Here is a 22,404-nt window from a genome sequence, read left to right as displayed (position 1 = left end):
TAATCAATAAATGTTGTGCATGTTCTGACTGCTCTACCAACCAGCCATTCCCTGTCTCCCTCTCCTGTGGCCTCCCTATTCGCAGAGACACAACAATATTGAAATTAGGCCAGTTAATGCCTACAGTGGCCTCTTGAGTGGTCAAATGAAAGGAAGTTGCAAATCTCTCACTTTAAGTCAAAAGCTTAAAATGACTAGGCTTAGTTAGGAAGGTATATTGAAAGCCAGGACAGTCTGAAAGCTAGGCCTCTTGCACCAAAGAGTTGTGAATGCAAAGAAAAAGTTCTTGAAGGAAATTATTATAAATGTGCTACTCCAGTGAACACACGAATGATAAGAAAGTGAAACAGCCTCATTGCAAACATGGAAAAAGTTTTCATGGTCTGGATAGAAGATCAAACCAGCCACAACATTCCCTTAAGACAAAGCCTAATCCAGAGCAAGCCTTTAACTCTTCAATTCTATGAAGGCTGAGAGAGGTAAGGAAGCTGCAGAAGAAAAGTTTGAAATTAGCAGAGGTTGGTTCATGAGGTTTAAGGAAAGAAGCTGTCTCTGTAACATCAGAGTGCAAGGTGAAGTAGCAACTGCTGATGTAGAAGCTGCAGCAAGTTATCCAGAAGATCTAGCTGAGGTAATGAAGCCAGCTACACTAAACAGCAGATTTTCAATGTAGGCAAAACAGCCTTATATTGGAAGAAGATGCCATCTAGGACTTTTATAGCTAGAGAGAAGTCAATACCTGGCTTCAAAGCTTTAAGAACAGCTGACTCTCTTGTTAGGGGCTAATGCAGCCAGTGATTTTAATTTGAAGCCAATTCTCATTCACCATTCTAAAAATCCTAGGGCCCTTAAGCATTATGTTCAATCTACTTTGTCTGTGCTCTATAAATGGAACAACAAAGCCTGGATGACAGCACATCACTTTACAGCATAATTTACTGAATATTTTAAGCCCACTGTTGAGACATACTGCTCAGAAAAAAAAAGATTCTTTTCAAAATATTACTACTTATTGACAACGCACCTGGTCACCCAAGAGCTCTGATGGAGATGTACAGTGAGATTAATGTTGTTTCCATGCCTGCTAACACAACATCCATTCTGCAGCCCATGGATCAAGGAGTCATTTTGACTTTCAAGTCTTATTCTTTAATAAATACATTTTATAAGGCTATAGCTGGCATAGATAGTGATTCCTTTATTAGATCTGGGCAAAGTGAATTGAAAGCCTCTGGAAAGAATTCACCATTCTGGATGCCACTGAAAATATCTGTGATTCATGAGAAGAGGTCAAAATACCAGCATTAGCAGGAGTTTGAAAGAAGTTGACTCCAGCCCTCATGGTTGACTTCGAGGGGTTCAAGACTTCAGTGGAGGAAATAACTGCAGGTGTGGTGGAAATAGCAAGAGAGCTAGAATTAGAGGTGGAACCTGAAAATGTGACTGAATTGCTGCAATCTCATGATAAAACTTTAGCAGATGTGAAGTTGCTTCTTATGGATGAGCAAAGAAGGTGGTTTCTTGAAGAGGAATCTACTCCTGGTGAAGATACTGTGAAGATTGTTGAAATGACAATATAAGATTCAGAATATTACTTAAACTTAGCTGATAAAGCAGTAACAGGGTTTGAGAAAACTGACTCCAATTTTGAAAGAAGTTCTACTGTGGGTAAAGTGCTATCAGAGAGCATTGCACACTACAGAGAAATTGTTCATGAAAGGAAGAGTCAATCGATGTGGCCAACTTCACTGTGGTCTTATTTTTCTTTTTTTTTTTTCTTTTTTTTTTTTTTTGCGGTACGCTGGCCTCTCACTGTTGTGGCCTCTCCCGTTGCGGAGCACAGGCTCCGGACGCGCAGGCTCAGCGGCCATGGCTCACGGGCCCAGCCGCTCCGCGGCATGTGGGATCTTCCCGGACCGGGGCACGAACCCACGTCCCCTGCATCGGCAGGCAGACTCTCAACCACTGCGCCACCAGGGAAGCCCCACTGTGGTATTATTTTAAGAAATTGCCCCAGCTGCCCCAGCCTTCAGCACCACCACCCTGACCAGTCAGCAGCCACCAACACCGAAGCAAGATCCTCCACCAGCAAAAAGGTTTATGACTCACTGAAGGCTCAGATGGTGGTTAGCATTTTTTGGCGATAAAGTATTTTTAAATTAAGGTATGTAGTTTTTATAGATATAATGCTATTGCACACTTAATAGATTACAGTCTAGCATAAGCATAACTTTTATATCCACTGAGAAACCCAAAAATTTATGTGACTCACTTGATTGCAATATTTGCCGTATGGCAGTGGTCTGAAGCTGAACCTGCAATGTCCTCAAGGTATTTCTATAGTGAAATAGCAGGATGGCTTCCAGTTGTGAGTCTAGACACCTTTCAGGATTTTCCCAATTAACAGTTTTCTTTTTTAATAAATTTATTTATTTATTTATCTATTTTTGGCTGCGTTGGGTCTTTGTTGCTGCACGTGGGCTTTCTCTAGTTGCAGCGAGCAGGGGCTACTCTTCGGTGCAGTGCGTGGTCTTCTCATTGCAGTGGAGCATGGGCTCTAGGTGTGCGGGCTTCAGTAGTTGTGGCTAGTGGGCTCTAGAGCGCAGGCTCAGTAGTCGTGGCACACAGACTTAAATTGCTCCACCGCATGCAGGATCTTCCCGGACCAGGGATTGAACCCGTGTCCCCTGCATTGGCAGGTGGTTCTTAACCACTGCGCCACCAGAAAAGCCCCAATTAACAGTTTTCATTCAGTGCTGGGCCTGGCCTTCATCACCAAGCATATTCACTGAACTGAATATCACCACTAGCTGATATGTCAGAGAAACCTGGTTGATGAGTTTGAATGACTATATTAAATTCCTCCTCAAATCTGTAAGGATCATTGGTTACTTTGGGAAAATCTTTGCCTATGGCTCAAAGTTCAGCTTTATTCCTGGGAATATAAGAAATTAAGGATTTAGGAGGGAGGAGATCAAGACGGTGGAGTAGGAGGAGACCAAGCTCAACTCCCGCCACAAACACATCAAAAATACATCTACAGGGGCTTCCCTGGTGGCGCAGTGGTTGAGAGTCTGCCTGCCGATGTAGGGGACACGGGTTCATGCCCCGGTCCGGGAAGATCCCACATGCTGCGGAGCGGCTGCGCCAGTGAGCCATGGCCGCCGAGCCTGTGTGTCCAGAGCCTGTGCTCCGCAACGGGAGAGGCCACAGCAGTGAGAGGCCCGCGTACTGCAAAAAAAAAAAAAAAAAAAAAAAAAAAAAAACATCTACAGGTGGAGCAGTTCTCACTGAAAATAGACTGGAGGCTGGCAGAAAGACACATCAACCAAGGCTGTAAAGAAAGATCCACGTGGAAGTCAGGAAGGGAAGAGAATCGATCAGGTCAGGACCTGTGCCCTAGGAGGGGACACAGAAGAGGAGGGGATGATTACACAGGCTCGGAGATCTCCTTGGGGAGTGAGCAGTTCAAGTCACATACTGGACACCCCTGCCCTGGGGTCTGACACCAAGGAGACAACTTCCCTTAACTGGCTTGAAAACCAGTGGGACTAACAGGAGGCTGTAAGAAACCTGGACTCTGCACATAGGCTTGCTTACTCCCAGGAACAAGAAAGAGGAAGCAGATTGACACTTCCCAGGACTCCAGCCTGTTTCCCACATCGAGCACCCACTCCACCCCTCTAGCTCCAGTGCAGCTCCACTAGGGTGAAGGCTGGCATTGCCGAGGAGAGTGTGCAATTTTGTGGGGGACAGAGCCAGCTTGGACCTGGCGCTTCATCTGAATAGGGTGAGCATGGCCATTACTGGCACTCGCAGAGATGGTAGATCAAGAGCACAGTGGAGCTCTGACCCATGTACCAGGACCAGCCAGCGCATGCCCTGGCCCAACCTGGGTGCCCACTCTGACCTCTCTTGCTCCAACACTACTCCCCTCTTGGACAAAGGTGCTAATGCTGGGAGGGGGGAGAACCCACTTAGAAGGAACGGAACCAGTTTGGACCTGACCCTCAGGACTTCGTCCTCGGCATCCTGGGACCTGACCCCAACCCCAAGAGGGTGGTGTTGGCCACTGAGCATAGCAGAAGCCCTGGCTCATAACCGGCTCTGGCTCTAGCCTCTCCATCTCCAGCCCCACTTCCCACCAAGGTGATAGCTGCCCGCACACCCCAGGGAAGACATGATTTGTTCTGACTTCAGATCCAGCTCTCTCACCAAAGCCATTGGGCACACACAGACTGCATAGGACTGCTCCCACACAAGGACACCCCTTCAAGACTGGGATAGGTAACTGTTTTACCCAATTTCATAGAGACAGAGAAAGTTAAGCAACATGCGAAGACAGAGGAATGTGTTTCAAATGAAAGAACAAGACAGAAACTCTGAAAAAACAACTAATAAAACAGAGGTAAATAATTTAACAGATAAAGAGTTCAAAGCATTAGTAATAAGAACGCTAACTGAACTAAGGGGAAAAAGTGGATGAACACAGTGAGAATTTTAACAAGGAACTAGAAAATATAAAAAAAGAACCAATTAGAGCTGAAGAATACAATAACTGAAATGAAAAACACACTAGAAGGAATTAACAGCAGACTAGGTGATACAGAAGAATGCATAAGTGATCTGGAAGATAGAATAATGGAAATCATCCAATGAAAACAGCAAAAAGAAAATCGAATTTTAAAAAATGAGAAGAGTTTAAGGGACCTCTGAGAGAACATGAAGCACACTCGCATTGTAAGGATCCCAGGAGAAGGGAGAGAAAAAGGTCAAAAATGTATTTAATGAAAGTATGGCTGAAAACTTACTGAACCTGATAAATGCAGCAGATATCCAGATACAGGAAACCCTGAAAGTCCCAAACAAGATGAACCCAAAGAGACCCACAGCAAGACATATAATTACAATGGCAAAAGTTAAAGGCAAAGAGAGAATTCTAAAGGCAGCAAGAGAAAAACAGAGTCACATATTGTAAATCAACTATACTTTAATTAAAAAAAAAAAGTACCAGACACTGGGGAAAAAAAGAGTCACATACAAAAGAACGCCCATAAGACTATCAGCTGATTTTTCTGCAGACACTTTGTAGACCAGAAGGGAGTGGCATGGTATCTTTGAAATTCTGAGAGGGAAAAAGCTACAACATAGGACACTCTACCGAGCAAGATTGTCATTCTTGCTGGAGAGATAAAGAACTTCTCAGACAAACAAAAATTAAAAGTTCATAAATACTAAACCGGCCCTAAAAGAAATGTTAAAGGGTCTTCTCTAAGTGGAAAAGAAAAGGCTGCGGAGACTTCAAGATGGCGGAGGAGTAAGACGTGGAGATCACCTTCCTCCCCACAAATACATCAGAAATACATCTATATGAGGAACAACTCTTATAGAACACCTACTGAACGCTGGCAGAAGACCTCAGACCTCCCAAAAGGCAAGAAACTCCCCACGTACCTGGGTAGGGCAAAAGAAAAAACAGAGACAAAAGAATAGGGACAGGACCTGCACCTCAGGGAGGGAGCTGTGAAGGGGGAAAAGTTTCCACACCCTAGGAAGCCCCTTCACTCACTGGCAGAGACGGGGGGGGGGGGGGGGGGGAAGGGGGGGGGGAAGTTTCGGAGCCACAGACAAGGGAGCAGCAACAGGGGTGCAGAGGGCAAAGCGGAGAGATTCCCGCAGAGAGGATCAGTGCCGACCAGCACTCACCAGCCTGAGAGGCTTGTCTGCTCACCCGCCGGGGGCGGGCGGGGGCTGGGAGCTGAGGCTCGGACTTCAGAGATCAGATCCCAGGGAGAGGACTGGGGTTGGCTGCGTGAACACAGCCTGAACAGTCTAGTGTGCCACAGCTAGCCGGCAGGGAGTCCGGGAAAAGTCTGCAGCTGCCGAAGAGGCAAGCGACTATTGTTTCCTGGTGCGTGAGGAGAGGGGATTCAGAGCACCGCCTAAACGAGCTCCAGAGACTAGCGCGAGCCGCGGCTATCAGCACAGACCCCAGAGATGGGCATGAAATGCTAAGGCTGCTGCTGCAGCCACCAAGAAGCCTGTGTGCAAGCACGGGTCACTCTCCACCCCTCCCCTCCCGGGAGCCCGTGCAGCCCACCACAGCCAGGGTCCTGTGATCCAGGGACAACTTCCCTAGGAGAACACACAGGAGAACACACGGCGCGCCTCAGGCTGTTGCAATGTCACACTGGCCTCTGCCGCAGCAGGCTTGCTCTGCATTTCGTGCCCCTCCCTTCCCCTGGCCTGAGTGAGCCAGAACCCCCTAATCAGCTGCAACTTTAACCCCGTCCTGTCTGAGCGAAGAACAGACGCCCTCAGGCGACCTACACACACACACACACACACACACACACACACACACACACACACGCAAAGGCGGGGCCAAATCCAAAGCTGAACCCTGGGAGCTGTGCGAACAAAGAAGAGAAAGGGAAATCTCTCCCAGCAGCCTCAGGAGCAGAGGATTAAATCTCCACAATCAACTTGATGTACCCTGCATCTCTGGAATAACTGAATAGACAACGAATCATCCCAAAATTGAAGTGGTGGACTCTGGGAGCAACTGTAGACTTGGGGTTTGCTTTCTGCAAATAATTTGTTTCTGGTTTTATGTTTATCTTAGTTTAGTATTTAGAATTTATTATCATTGGAAGATTTGTTTATTGATTTGGTTGCTCTCTTCCTTTTTTTATATATATAGACATATATATCTTTTTCCTTTTTCTCTTATTGTGAGTGTGTATGTGTATGTTTCTTTGTGTGAATTTGTCTGAATAGCTTTGCTTTTACGATTTGTCCTAGGGTTCTGTCTGTCCTTTTTGTTTTCAGTATAGTTTTTAGCACTTGTTATCATTGGTGGATCTTCTTTCTTTCTTTATTACTTTTTAATTATTTAATTTTTAATAATTCTTTATTTTAATAACTTTATTTTATTTTTCTTTCTTTCTTTTTCTCCCTTTTCTTCTGAACCATGTGGCTGGCAGGGTCTTGGTGCTCTAGCCAGGTGTCAGGCCTGTGCCTCTGAGGTGGGAGAGCTGAGTTCAGGACATTGGTCCACCAGAGACCTCCCAGCTCCATGTAATATCAAACAGTGAAAGCTCTCCCAGAGATCTCCATCTCAACGCTAACGCCCAGCTCCACTCAACGACCAGCAAGCTACAGTGCTAGACACCCTATACCAAACAACTAGCAAGACATGAACACACCCCACCCATTAGCAGAGAGGCTGCCTAAAATCATAAGGTCACAGACACCCCAAAACATACCACCAGACGTGGACCTGCCCTCCATTTACATTTAAGGTAGTTATCAATCGTGGAGCTGGGAGGCCTCTGGTGGACCAATGTCCTGAACTTGGTTCTCCCACCTCAGAGGCACAGCCCTCATGCCTGGGTGGAGCACCAAGAGCCTGTCATCCACACAGCTCAGAATAAAAAGAAAGAATGAAAAAGATAAAATAAAATAATTTAAAAAAATATTAAAGTAATAAAAAAGAAAGAAAGAAGAGAGCAAACAAACCAAAAAAAAATCCACCAATGATAAGAAGCGCTAAAAACTATACTAGGAAAAAAATTTTAAAAACGGACAGACAGAACCCTAGGACAAATGGTAAAAGCAAAGCTATACAGACAAAATTAGACACAGAAGCATACACATACACATTCACAAAAAGAGAAAAAGGGGAAAAAAATATATATCATTGCTCCCAAAGTCCACTTCCTTAAGTGTCCATTGACAGATGAATGGATAAAGAAGATGTGGCACATATATACAATGGAATATTACTCAGCCAAAAAAAGAAATGAAATTGAGTTTTTTGTAGTGAGGTGGATGGACCCAGAGTCTGTCATACACAGTGAAGTAAGTCAGAAAGAGAAAAACAAATACTGTATGCTAACACATATATATGGAATCTAAAAACAAAAGAAAAAAGAAAAAATGATCATGAAGAACCTAGGGGCAAGACAGGAATAAAGATGCAGACCTACTAGAGAATGGACTTGAGGTCATGCGGAGGGGGAAGGGTAAGCTGGGACAAAGTGAGAGAGTGGCATGGACATATATGCACTACCAAATGTAAAATAGATAGCTAGTGGGAAGAAGCTGCATAGCACAGGGAGATCAGCTCAGTGCTTGTGACCACCTAGAGGGGTGGGATAGGCAGGGTGGGCAGGAGGGAGACACAAGAGGGAAGAGATATGGGGATATATGTATATGTATAACTGATTCACTTTGTTATACAGAAGAAACTAACACACCATTGTAAAGCAATTATACTCCAGTAAAGATGTTTAAAAAAATGTAAATGGTCCAACCAAAAGACATAGACTGGCTGTATAAACAAGGTACCAAACAAGACCTGTATATATGCTGTCTCCAAGAGACCCACTTCAGATCTAGGGACACATACAGACTGAAAGTGAGGGGATGGAAAAAGATATTCTATTCAAACAGAAATCAAAAGAAAGCTGGAGAAGCAATTCTCATATCAGACAAAATAGACTTTAAAGACTATTATAAGAGACAAAGAAGGACACTACATATTGATCAAGGGATCAATCAAGAAGAGCACATAACAATTGTAAATATTTATGCACCCGACATAGGAGCACCTCAGTACATAAGGCAAATGCTAACAGCCATAAAAGGGGAAATTGACAGTAACACAATCATAGTAGAGGACTTTAACACCCCACTTTCACCAATGGAAAAAGCATCAAAAATGAAAATAAATAAGGAAACACAACGTTTAAATGACACATTAAACAAGATGGACTTAATTGATATTTATAGGACATTCCATCTAAAAACAACAGAATACCTTTTCTTCTCAAGTGCTTATGAAACATTCTCTAGGATAGATCATATCTTGGGTCACAAATCAAGCCTTGGTAAATTTAAGAAAATTGAGAGCAGAAGCAAGAAGAACTACAATCCTGCAGCCTGTGGAACAAAAACCACATTCACAGAAAGATAGACAAGATGAAAAGGCAGAGGGCTATGTACCAGATGAAGGAACAAGATAAAACCTCAGCAAAACAACTAAATGAAATGGAGATAGACAATCTTCCAGAAAAAGAATTCAGAATAATGATAGTGAAGATGATCCAGGACCTCAGAAAAAGGATAGAGGCAAAGATCGAGAAGATGCAAGAAATGTTTAACAAGGAACTAGAAGAATTAAAGAATAAACAAACAGAGATGAACAATACAATAATTGAAATGAAAAATACACTAGAAGGAATCAATAGCAGAATAACTGAGGCAGAAGAAAGGATAAGTGACCTGGAAGACAGAATGGTGGAATTCACAGCTGCAGAACAGAATAATGAAAAAAGAGCAAAAAGAAATGAAGACAGACTAAGGGACCTCTGGGACAATATTAAACAGAACAATATTCGCATTATAGGGGTCCCAGAAGGAGAAGAGCGAGAGATAGGACCTGAGAAAATATTTGAAGAGATTATAGACGAAAACTTCCCTACATGGGAAAGGAAATAGCCACCCAAGTCCAGGAAACACATAGAGTCCCATACAGGATAAACCCAAGGAGAAACATGCCGAGACACATAGTAATCAAGTTGGCAAAAATTAAATACAAAGAAAAATTATTGAAAGCAGCAAGGGAAAAATGACAAATAACATACAAGGGAACTCCCATAAGGTTAACAGCTGATTTCTCAGCAGAAACTCTACAAGGCAGAAGGGAGTGGCATGATATATTTAAAGTGATGAAAGGGAAGAACCTACAACCAAGATGACTCTACCCAGCAAGTATCTCATTCAGATTCAATGGAGAAATCAAAAGCTTTACAGAAAAGCAAAAGCTAAGAGAATTCAGCACCACCAAACCAGCTCTACAGAAAATGCTAAAGGAACTACTCTAAGTGGGGAACACAAGAGAAGAAAAGGACTTACAAAAACAAACCCAAAACAATTAAGAAAATGGTAATAGGAACATACATATTGATAATTACCTTAAATGTGAATGGATTAAATGCTCCAACCAAAAGAAACAGGCTTGCTGAATGGATACAAAAACAAGACCCACATATAGGTTGTCTACAAGAGACCCACTTCAGACCCAGGGACACATACAGACTGAAAGTGAGGGGATGGAAAAAGATATTCCATGCATATGGAAATCAAAAGAAAGCTGGAGTAGCTATACTCATATCAGATAAAGTAGACATTAAAATAAAGAATGTTACAACAGACAAGGAAGGACACTACGTAATGATCAAGGGATCAATCCAAGAAGAAGATATAACAATTATAAATATACATGCACCCAACATAGGAGCACCTCAATACATAAAGCAACTGCTAACATCTCTAAAAGAGGAAATCAGCAGTAACACAATAATAGTGGGAGACATTAACACCTCACTTACACCAATGGACAGATCATCCAAACAGAAAATTAATAAGGAGACACAAGTTTAAATGACACAATAGACCAGATAGATTTAACTGATATTTATAGGACATTCCATCCAAAAACAGCAGATTACACTTTCTTCTCAAGTGCACATGGAACATTCTCCAGGATAAATCACACCTTGGGTCACAAAACAAGCCTCAGTAAATTTAAGAAAATTGAAATCATATCAAGCATCTTTCCCGACCACAATGCTATGAGATTAGAAATCAATTACAGGGAAAAAAACGTAAAAAACACAAACACATGGAGGCTAAACAATACGTTACTAAATAACCAAGAGATCACTGAAGAAATCAAAGAGGAAATCAAAAAATACCTAGAGACAAATGACAATGAAAACATGATGATCCAAAACCTATGGGATGCAGCAAAAGCAGTTCTAAGAGGGAAGTTTATAGCTCTACTAGCCTACCCAAGAAACAAGAAAAGTCTCATAAACAATCTAACGTTACACCTAAAGGAACTAGAGAAAGAAGAACAAACAAAACCCAAAGTTAGCAGAAGGAAAGAAATCATAAAGATCAGAGCAGAGGGGGGCTTCCCTGGTGGCGCAGTGGTTGAGAGTCCGCCTGCCGATGCAGGGGACACGGGTTCGTGTCCTGGTCCGGGAAGATCCCACATGCCATGGAGCATCTAGGCCCGTGAGCCATGGCTGCTGAGCCTGCACATCCGGAGCCTGTGCTCCACAATGGGAGAGGCCACAACAGTGAGAGGCCTGTGTACTGCAAAAAAAAAAGATCAGAGCAGAAATAAATGAAATAGAAACAAAGAAAACAGTAGCAAAGATCAATAAAACTAAAAGCTGGTTCTTTGAGAAGATAAACAAAATTGATAAACCATTAGCCAGACTCATCAAGAAAAAGAGGGAGAGGACTCAAATCAATAAAATTAGAAATGAAAAAGGAGAAGTTACAACAGAAACCGCAGAAATACAAAGCATCCTAAGAGACTACCACAAGCAACTCTATGCCAATAAAACGGACAACCTGGAAGAAATGGACAAATTCTTAGAATGGTATAACCTTCCAAGACTGAACCAGGAAGAAACAGAAAATATGAACAGACAAATAACAATAATGAAATTGAAACTGTGATTAAAAATCTTCCAACAAACAGAAGTCCAGGACCAGATGGCTTCACAGGTGAATTCTATCAAACATTTAGACAAGAGCTAAAACCCATCCTTCTCAAACTCTTCCAAAAAATTTCAGAGGAAGGAACACTCCCAAACTCATTCTATCAGACCACCATCAGCCTGATACCAAAACTAGACAAAGATATAACAAAAAAAGAAAATTACAGACCAATATCACTGATGAATATAGATGCAAAAATCCTCAACAAAATACTAGCAAACAGAATCCAACAACACATTAAAAGGATCATACACCATGACCAAGTGGGATTTATCCCAGGGATGCAAGGATTCTTCAATATACACAAATCAATCAACATGATACACCATATTAACAAACTGAAGAATAAAAACCATATGATCATCTCAATAGATGCAGAAAAAGCTTTTGACAAAATTCAACACCCATTTATGATAAAAACTCTCCAGAAAGTGTGCATAGAGGGAACCTACCTCAACATAATAAAGGCCATATACGACAACCCCACAGAAAACATTATTCTCAATGGTGAAAAACTGAAAGCATTTCCTCTAAGATCAGGAGGAAGACAAGGATGTCCACTCTCACCACTACTATTCAACATAGTTTTGGAAGTCCTAGCCACAGCACTCAGAGAAGAAAAAGAAATAAAAGGAATACAAATTGGGAAAGAAGAAGTGAAACTGTCACTGTTTTCAGCTGACATAATACTATACACAGAGAATCCTAAAAATGCCACCAGAAAACTACTAGAGCTAATCAATGAATTTGGTAAAGTTGCAGGGTAGAAAATTAATGCACAGAAATCTCTTGCATTCCTATACACTAATGATGAAAAATCTGAAAGAGAAATTATGGAAACACTCCCATTTACCATTGCAACAAAAAGAATGAAATACCTAGGAATAAACCTACCTAGGGAAACAAAAACCTGTATGCAGAAAACTATAAGACACTGATGAAAGAAATTAAAGATAATACCAACAGATGGAGAGATATACCATGTTCGTGGAATGGGAGAATCAATATTGTGAAAATGACTATACTACACAAAGCAATCTACAGATTCAATGCAATCCCTATCAAATTACCAATGGCATTTTTTACGGATCTGGAACAAATCATCTTAAAATTTGTATGGAGATACAAAAGACCCTGAATAGCCAAAGCAGTCTTGAGGGAAAAAAATGGAGCTGGAGGAATCAGACTCCCTGACTTCAGGCTATACTATAAAGCTACAGTAATCAAGACAATATGGTACTGGCACAAAAACAGAAACATAGATCAATGGAACAAGATAGAAAGCCCAGAGATAAACCCACACACCTATGGTCAACTAATCTATGACAAAGGAGGCAAGGATATACAATGGAGAAAAGACAGTCTCTTCAATAAGTGGCGCTAGGAAAACTGGAAAGCTACATATAAAAGAATGAAATTAGAACACTTCCTAACACCATACACAAAAATAAACTCAAAATGGATTTGAGACCTAAATGTAAGGCCGGGGACTATAAAACTCTTAGAGGAAAACATAGAAAGAACACTCTTTGACATAAATCACAGCAAGATATTTTTTGATCCACCTCCTAGAGTAATGGAAATAAAAACAAAAATAAACAAATGGGACCTAATGAAAGTTCAAAGCTTTTTTCCTTGTTAAGGAAACCATAAACAAGACGAAAAGACAGCCCTCAGAGTGTGAGAAAATATTTGCACATGAATCAGCAGACAAAGGATTAATCTCCAAAATATACAAACAGCTCATGCAGCTCAATATTAAAGAAACAAACAACCCAATCCAAAAATGGGCAGAAGACCTAAATAGACATTTCTCCAAAGAAGACATACAGATGGCCAAGAGGCACATGAAAAGATGCTCAACGTCACTAATTATTAGAGAAATGCAAATCAAAACTACAATGAGGTATCACCTCACAGTTAGAATGGGCATCATCAGAAAATCTACATCAGAAAAACTACAATGAGGTATCACCTCACAGTTAGAATAGGCATCATCAGAAAATCTACAAAAAACAAATGCTGAAGGGGGTGTGGAGAAAAGGGAACCCTCTTGCATTGTTGGTGGGAATGTAAATTGATACAGCCACTATGGAGAACAGTATGGAGGTTCCTTAGAAAACTAAAAATAGAATTACCATATGACCCAGCAATCCCACTATTGGGCACATACCCTGAGAAAATCATAATTCAAAACAAGTCATGTACCACAATGCTCATAGCAGCTCTATTTACAAAAGCCAGGACATGGAAGCAACCTAAGTGTTCATTGACAGATGAATGGGCAAAGAAGATGTGGCACATGTGTACAATGGAATATTACTCAGCCAAAAAAAGAAATGAAATTGAGTTTTTTGTAGTGAGGTGGATGGACCCAGAGTCTGTCATACACAGTGAAGTAAGTCAGAAAGAGAAAAACAAATACTGTCTGCTAACACATATTTATGGAATCTAAAAAAAAAAGGTTCTAAAGAACCTATGGGCCGGACAGGAATAAAGACGCAGACGTAGAGAATGGACCTGAGGACATGAGGAGGGGGAAGGGTAAGCTGGGACGAAGTGAGAGAGTGGCATGGACATATATACACTACCAAATGTAAAACAGATAGCTAGTGGGAAGCAGCAGCATAGCACAGGGAGATCAGCTCGGTGCTTTGTGACCACCTAGAGGGGTGGGATAGGGAGGGTAGGAGGGAGACATGGGAAGGAGACCCAAGAGGGAGGAGGTATGGGGATATATGTGTATGTATAGCTGATTCACTTTGTTATAAAGTAGAAACTAGCACACCATTGTAGAGCAATTATAGTCCAATAATGATGTTTAAAAAAAACAAAGCTGCAACAAGAAGTAAGAACTTCTAGGAAAGGAAAAATCCCACTAGTAAAGGCAAATAAATTCTATAACTATAATAGATAAAAGATAGACATGAAGATATAAAATATGACATCAAAAACACAAAACATGGGGGAGGGGAGTAAAAAAAAATGTAGATCTTTTAGGCAGTATTTGAACTTAAAAAACTACCAGTTTAAAACAAAGTAGATATAGTTATGGGTCAACATATACAAACCCCAAGATAACCACAAATCGAAAACCTACAATAGATACACAAAAAACTAGAGAGAAAGGAACACAAGCAAATCATCAAACCGAAAGGGAAGACACTAAAAAGAAGAAGAAAAGAACAAAGAACTACAAAAAAAACAGGAAACAAGTAACAAAATGACATAGCTATCGATAATCATTTTAAATGTCAATGGATTAAATGCACCAATCAAAAGACATAGGGTGGCTGACTGGATTAAAAACAACAAGACCCATCTATACTGCTACTTACAAAAGGCTCACTTGCAGAGAGGCAATTTTAGGCTTATGATAATGTTTGGAAGCCTCAAAGTACCGATCTAAATACACATTCCATTCAGTTCTAGAAATTTTAGCACTATTGTATTCCAATTTGGTTTTAAAAAAATTCAGTTTGGGGATTTCAGAAGTTCCATTTGGCCATTGATATTCTAAATTGCCTTTGGTCAGGTAGATTCACTTAGTTAGAAATGTGTATGAGGAAGAGCTGAGGTTTTTACACATAAAATTGACCAGATTCCCTGTAGGGGTGCCCTCAAAATATTTAGATAACTGGGATCCTATTTCTCAGAGGTTTTTCTATAGAGTAAAAGAATAATTTTTAAAAAGATTAAAAAACTCAACCATCTTACATTTTAAACAACTCAGTTCAATAGCTTAAACAGTTCAAATATCTCAAACAGCTTGCAAAGGAACTGCAGGCCTAACACTAGCAAGTTCTAAGGGAACAGGTTGGTCCTAGAGGAGCCAAGCCAAAGGCTTCTCAGCCCACTTATCATAGAACAACCCCTACTCCAAAGGAATGGGTCAAAGGTTGAAACAGCACAGTTGCAATGAAACAGCCCCCGTTCCAAAGGGAACAGGCTGAAACCTAAGCAGTTTCAGTTGAAAGAGTCTGATCTCAAAATCTGACCAAGGTGGCAAATGAGCGCTCGTATACAGAACAAGGCCTTAACCAGAAAGGACAAAACCTTAAAATAGATCCCAGATAAAGCCTGGAAAGCTTCAAATGCAAAGAGAGTATGAGCTCAGATCCAGGAGAAAGACATACCTTCAAACTCCAGGGTTGACAAGAAAAGCAGTGGGCACAATGGGCTCAATCGTGAGTATCTCACCTGTTTGCTCACCAGCCCCAGACCTGTCGGGGCTCTTCTCTGGATCCCTGTACGGGCCACCAAAATGTTGACCTAAAACAAATAGACTGCCAGTTATTTCTCTAGCAAAATGGGTTTTTTGGGATCAGCAGAGAATTGCAATTCGGAGTCTGGCAAACTACCTGCAAGTCCCCACAGAGCAAGGGAGAAGAACTCTTGGAAAAGGCAGTTGGGAGAGTTGTAGTAAACAAAGAGTCCAGGACTTTTCATTGACTGAGTTGTTGCCAGGAAAGAAGTGGTCTTTCTTGTTCCTGTTGGACACTGCCATGATCATAGGGAGTGAGAGCTCCCCCTTCTGGTCTCCAGACTCTAGTTGATTGACGTTTTTGTTTATTAATTCTGTTTACAGAGGCCAGCAATTAGCCTCCTTTACAGATGGGGAAACAAAGGCTAAGAGAAGTTAGGATGATGATATCCTTAATCTGCTGATCTACCACCAGGAGGGTATCATCCTAAACTCTGCCATCACCCAGACTGCCAAGAAATAGTTTCAGCCCAGAGAGCCTAGGACAATTCTCATGAGACAGAAATCAAGAGCAGCAATGAGAATTCCTTGTATGTTGTTTAGGACTCAGCCATGCAAATTTTAGGCATGAGCAGTGGCGGGGTGGGGGGGCGGTGGGAAGAAGAAGTCCTGAGCTGGTTTTTTGGAGATTTAAGTTCCATTTCTGGCTCTGACAAGAAAACGTGTGGCCTTGGACAAGTCACTCTTTTAGCTTCAGTTTTTTCCTGCTTCTTAAAACAATATTGTAATCCCCTGAGAAGTTCATTTTTTCCAACCAGATTTTTGAGATAAGGCAGTTGTATATTTTTCTGTTGGACATTTAAATCCACTGCTTTTCTGTTCAGTTCTCTTAGATATAAGAGCATGTTAACCACTATATTTTTCTCCAGAAGACCACATGGAGGGTCTGTGGGATAGGATTGGGCAGAGAGCCAATCTTTTTATACTCTACCTTCTTAGACAGGACCCACAAGAAAGTGCTTCTCCTTAATTAAGCACGATGATCAACTGTGGAAAGGCCAGTGGGGCTCTCCTTGTAAAGATGAAATGCAGCCATGGGCAGAAAACAATGCAGGTAATTCCAGCCAGGAAGGTCTAGTCTGGAAATTTTTCAAAGGGCTACAGATTGCACAACCTAACATCTACTACCCCAGGGCAGTGTCTCCCTAGCTGTTGAGGAAGATGAGCCAGGAGAAGGTTTTCCAACCTGTTTCAGTTAGTAACTGCAAGTAACAAGAGACCTAAAGATAATGGCTTAAATGAACAAGGAATTTTTCTTTTCTTACACATAAAAATTCAAAGAGAAGCAGTTGAGAATGATATAGCAGCCCCAGTGAATTCAGGGACCTAGGCTCTTTCAACCTGACCACTCTGGCAATCTTACAAGTGGCTTCCATCCTAAAGGTTGCCCATGGTTCCAAGATGACTTGGAGCTGGAGCTCCAGACATCACATCCACATTCCAAGCAGAATGAATGGAAGGGTGAGGGGCAAAAAGATGCTCCTCCCAGTTGAGTCAGACCCTTTAAAAGAAATTTCCCGACATCTTATATATCATGACCACCCCTAGCTGCAAGGAGAATGGAAACTGGCTGGGCAACTAGAACTCTATGCCATACTACCTGAGCAAGTTTTTATGCTGTTTGATCTGGATTGTTTTGGAAATGAGTTCCTTCTAGAACTTTCATTTACCAGGTTACATATATAAATGCTATTGTATTATCTTCCCTAAATTCCTACTTTCCGTGAGACCTTGCTTTTGCCAACCTCATTTTTGCTGTGATAAGCTTTTCTTATCTATGATAAGCTTTTCGGGCATCTAACCCCTGTACTTGGCTAGCCATTATCGTTCTCACCCCACTTCACATGGGAGTGCTAGGTGCAACTAAGATAATTGGTCAACAGGGCTTTTAGATGTGGCAACGATGCTCTCTTTGATCTTCTCTTGGGAGTTACTAGCTCCCTCAGTCCTTGGAGGGTAGATACTTGCCAGTCTGAAAAGCTCTGTTGTACTTTGTCTCAGAGGCAGGGAGCTGAGACCAGTGCCTCCAGAGGTCATTTCCAAGTGTCCGAGCCTACCCTGGTCCACGTGGCCCGTGATGAGGCTGGGCTCCCATGATCTCTTGCAGTTATTCCCTACTATGTGTCAGTCACCACGGGGAAGCAGAAGGATGCAGCCACCGACAGCCGGGCCTTCATCTTCCTGATCGGAGAGGATGACGAGCGCAGTAACCGCATCTGGCTGGACTATCCCCGAGGGAAGAAGGGCTTCAGCTGCGGCTCGGTGGAGGAGTTCTATGTTGCAGGCTTGGATGTGGGCGTTATCAAGAAAATAGAGGTGCTGGGCCCTAGGGCCTCGGGATGGTGACCACCCCTAGGGAAGGAAGGAAGGAACTGACCAGTACACAGGTGGGAGGGTGAGTGGGCCCGACCTGAACCCCACTCAAAACAGGCAGCGGAGGAAGCGCTCCTGGCCCCTGCCATCAACTAGCTGGGTGACCTTGGTTGTATCACCTGCCCCTCCAGGTCCGTTTTCCAGCCACCCAATGGGGATGCCTGTGTATTAGTTTTTTATCGCTGTGTAACAAATTACTACAAACTTAATAACTTAAGGCCACACAAATGTATTATCTCACAGTGTCCTGAGTCGGAAGTCCAGGGGTGAGTTAGCTGGATCCTCTTCTCAAGGTCTCACTGGGCTGAAATCAAGTTGCTGCCACGGCTGGGGTCTCATCTGAGACTTGGGGTCCTGTCCCAAGCTCAATGGCCATTGGAGGAATCTGTTTCCTTGTAGTTGTAGGACCAAGGCCAGAGGCTGCCTGCATTCCCTGCCACGTGACCCTCTCCAAAATAAGGCAGTTTGTTTCTTCAAAGCCATTCAGAGAAGATCTCTTCTGCTTCAAATCTCTCTGACTTCTTCCATCTCTGACGTCTAGACCCTCTTTTAAAGGGCTCGCCTAATGAGGTCAGGCCCACCTAGAATAATCTTTCGATTAATTCAAAGTCACCTGACTAGAGACTTTAATTACATCTGCAAAATCTCTCCACCTTCACGGGAGGGACTCTGGTCGGTGAGTGTGAAGCACGTTGGAAGGCAATGCTGAGGGAGGAGGCAGAAGAGTGGGGAAGTGGACCCTGAGCAGGGAGGGCTTCTTTCCCAGTTGTGCCCTGTCCTCATGGCCCCTGTGTGTCCCCTCCTAGCTGGGCCACGACGGGGCCTCCCCCGAGAGCTGCTGGCTGGTGGAGGAGCTATGCTTGGCTGTGCCCACCCAGGGCACCAAGTACACGCTGCGCTGCAATTGCTGGCTCGCCAAGGACCGAGGAGATGGAGTCACCTCCCGTGTCTTTGACCTCCTGGATGCCACGGTGGTGAACATCGGGGTGAAGGTATAGAGGGCACCTGTGTGTGTGCATTGTGTGGCTAAGGGCAGTGCAGGCTGAGGTGGGTGAGCAGCAGGGGAAATGGAAGTGAGAGAAGCAGTAGACTCATCCCTGGGGCACTGGCAGGGGCTGCAGCCCTATATAGCAGCCAGACCCACTTTGCTAGGAGCCAAGAGAATCAAGTCTCTTCTTGTCTGCAGCTCTGTAACGTTGCACAAGTCATCTGGCCTCTCCAGGCCTTGGTTTTCTCATACAGCACATGGAAATAATGCTTTCCATCCTGTTCCATGTAAGATCTTGATGAGAACTAATGACACCATGAACAGTCCAGAAAAGCTTTGCCTGCTCTACACAGACATGCAGAGTCATTATTCTCCAAAGGATGCCGCAACAACACCAGTAGGCCAGTCATGAGGACAGATGGCATTTGGGAGACTGTGAGCCTCTGGGTCTCATAGTGTAGTGAGTGCTGTCTGCATAAGACCCCCTTAAGGGGAAAAAGCTGGAAGGCAGGTGCTCTAAGCTCCTGTCCCATCTCCACCTCTAACTAGCCAAAGGACCTGGGACAAGTTGTATAAAGTCCCAGGTCGGTGTCAGGCAGGAAGCAGGATGCCTGGGTACTGGGCCCCAAGGAAACGTGGCCAGCTGGTGGCGCAGAGGCCTCTGTGTCACATGACCCTGCAGGTTCCCTTTCTCTCTGAAAAGCTGTGGGGTAAATGGAAGGTCCCAGCCCTCATCTCTATTCCTGAATCCAAACCAATGCACTACTAGATTTAGGTCAGAAGCCGTCACACAAAGGTAAGGAGAAATCGCTCTGGGCCTGAGCATGCCCTGCCTATATAGTATATGGAAACAGAACGAAGGGCTGAGTTATGGGCTCTAAAACTCTTGCCAGGCAGGAGTGTGGATGCCTGCCCATCCCCTGCTTGACAGCCAGAGAGCAGAACTTTCTACGGCATCGATACCCCCTCCCTTGCTCAGCCATCTCCATCTGTGGCCAGACGGTCAGTGCAGGAGAGCACACAATTCATCCACGGACCTCTGTCCTGACCCAATTCCCAGCAGGCACGTGGGTGTGTGTGTGTGTGTGTGTGTGTCACTCCCAGCGCATACGCACACCCCGCTCGGTACAGCTGCATCTCCCTCTGAGCTCTTTAGTCTGTGGAAATCCAGACCCACACCCCAGTTATTCATGTTACAAAAGAACACACGTTTGTCACTTAACAAAGAACTGTAGGGCTCTTTGGAATGGCCACCTCCCCAGGACATCTGATATCAGACTGGAATTACAAAAGCTCTGTTTCTGTGTCTCTTTCTGGAAACATACCTATGACATAAAAAAGAGATGTGTCTGCATAAAGGAGAGAAAGATGGACACAGAGAACACAGGAGTCTGGAGAGATCAGCCTTAAAGGGACAGTCTCCATGGGGCCACAAAGCACTCACTTTGATCATTCTGTTTCTATGTCTGCTGGATTAGAGCAAAATAGTGTCGGGCTTCTGCTTTCATTTCTGATAGCTCCGTGCCCATCACAAATGCCCTTGTTAGGTGGTCTAAGAGGATTTTCCTGGTAAAGCAAGGTGCTCTTCAATGACCCCCTTGGCAAACATGTCCTCCTGGCCAGGCCTGAAATACTACTTCGAACCTTGCAGTAGGGTGGTGAAGATTCTAGATGCTGCTTGAAAAGACACAACATCACTGCCATGAATAACTTGGGTTATGAGTCCGAAAGCACCTGGGTGATGGGGACCTAGCGCCTGCACGAGTGACAGCAGCCACTGGGGAAGGGAAGGGCCGGGTACAGGTATATGCAGAGGAGATGCTCAGCCTGGCACATCCTTGGCCACGTGTGCAAGCCTCTCCGGAACCTTCGAGACTTAATTGCTAGTCCTTGGGCACCTGGTGAGAGGCGTGGAGTAAGAAGCCAGGACCAGAGAACCTTCCAGGTCAGGAGTGAAGATGGCCCCTCTTGACACGAGGCTGCCTCTTGGAGGAGCCAAGGCAGGGGCCTCGGTGAGGGCACCATCCTCGGAGGAGTAGGCTGCTCCCTCCGCCTCCAGCAGAGACAAAGGGAATCCGTCCTCTTTGGAGCAAACCTCAGGCAAAAGGGCAAAATTCCAGTCTAAAGTGAAAACCACGTACAATAGGCGGCTGTCCCACTTCACAAGTGAATGGAGGCAGAAGTCCCTGAACCATCAGACTGGGCACGCTTCCCACTCACCGATGTGCAGGGTGTGTGCTGGCTGCAGCAGGAAGGAGGGGGTCCCCCACAACCATCCCCAAGGCGACGTGTCTGTAGCTCTCGCAACTCTACAAAGTGCTTATCCCTATTTTATGGAGGAGGAAGCAGAGGCTGGAGAAGGTGGGGCCTCTGCCCAGGTCATCAGCTAGCACGGGACGGATCTGGGACTCAAATGGCGCCCTGCATGGCTCCAAAAGCCACTGTCTGCCCAACACACGCTGCTGGGATGAACAGACTTAGGTTGGGATTCTACTGACAAAGAAATCGGTTAACGCTGGGGCTCTTGGTCATATTCCTACTGCACACGTTCTCTATCAGAAACTGAACTCCTCTCCAGCACTGAACTGGACACAGCCAGGGACACAGACAGTAACAAGGCCTAGCTCTTGCTCTCCAGACATTTACAGTTGATTAGGGGGAGATCTCTTTTCAGAGCCATGGAGCTTGGAGGGCGTGTTGTCTTGCCCCAGTGAGAAGGAGGCAAATCCGTGGGGTTAACGGTTGAGCCCAATGCCCAGGACCCACATCCCTCTCGTGGCAGGTGCTCTATGAAATGACGGTGTGGACGGGCGACGTGGTTGGTGGTGGCACCGACTCCAACATCTTTATGACCCTCTACGGCACCAACGGCAGCACAGAGGAGGTGCAGCTGGACAAAAAGAAGGCCAGGTATCTGGAGGTGGCCTGTGCCCCTTGCCCCTTTGCCCCTCCACACACCCAATCCTCCACCATCCAGCCCCATCCTGCCTTTAAATAGACTGCTTCCCTCACTCTCCTCTCATCCCCTGGGGCCTCCATGCCTCTGTGTGATTTCTCCCTCCTGGAAAGCTCTTCATCCACTCTCTCTGTCTCAAGACCCTTCTGTTTCAAGGGCTAGCTCAAATCCACCTCCTCCAGGAAGCCTACCTTGATCACCTCAACCCATAGCACTCCTTCCTTCCTACCTTCTGCCTTT

The 22,404-nt window shown here is 44.0% G+C and overlaps 1 protein-coding gene across 3 annotated transcripts in view; it reads left to right on the top strand.

Annotated features, from left to right (window-relative positions):
• Positions 1–22,404, top strand: part of LOXHD1 (lipoxygenase homology PLAT domains 1) — a 202,399-nt gene that overhangs the window by 141,207 nt on the left and 38,788 nt on the right. For 2 of the 3 annotated variants that reach the window (XM_027118421.1, XM_027118422.1), the window contains 3 exons: positions 17,955–18,163; positions 19,027–19,212; positions 21,991–22,118. In XM_027118421.1, coding sequence (XP_026974222.1) covers positions 17,955–18,163; positions 19,027–19,212; positions 21,991–22,118 — 523 coding nt within the window. The remainder of the gene's footprint in view (positions 1–17,954; positions 18,164–19,026; positions 19,213–21,990; positions 22,119–22,404) is intronic. The other variant, XM_027118420.1, reaches the window with a different exon arrangement.

Source organism: Aethalodelphis obliquidens, unplaced genomic scaffold (assembly GCF_003676395.1).
Source record: "Aethalodelphis obliquidens isolate GAN/ISIS:26980383/991018 unplaced genomic scaffold, ASM367639v1 scaffold19, whole genome shotgun sequence".
Lineage (NCBI taxonomy): Eukaryota > Metazoa > Chordata > Mammalia > Artiodactyla > Delphinidae > Aethalodelphis > Aethalodelphis obliquidens.
Note: the sequence above shows the minus strand (reverse complement) of the source record. Positions and strands in the feature narration are given on the sequence as shown.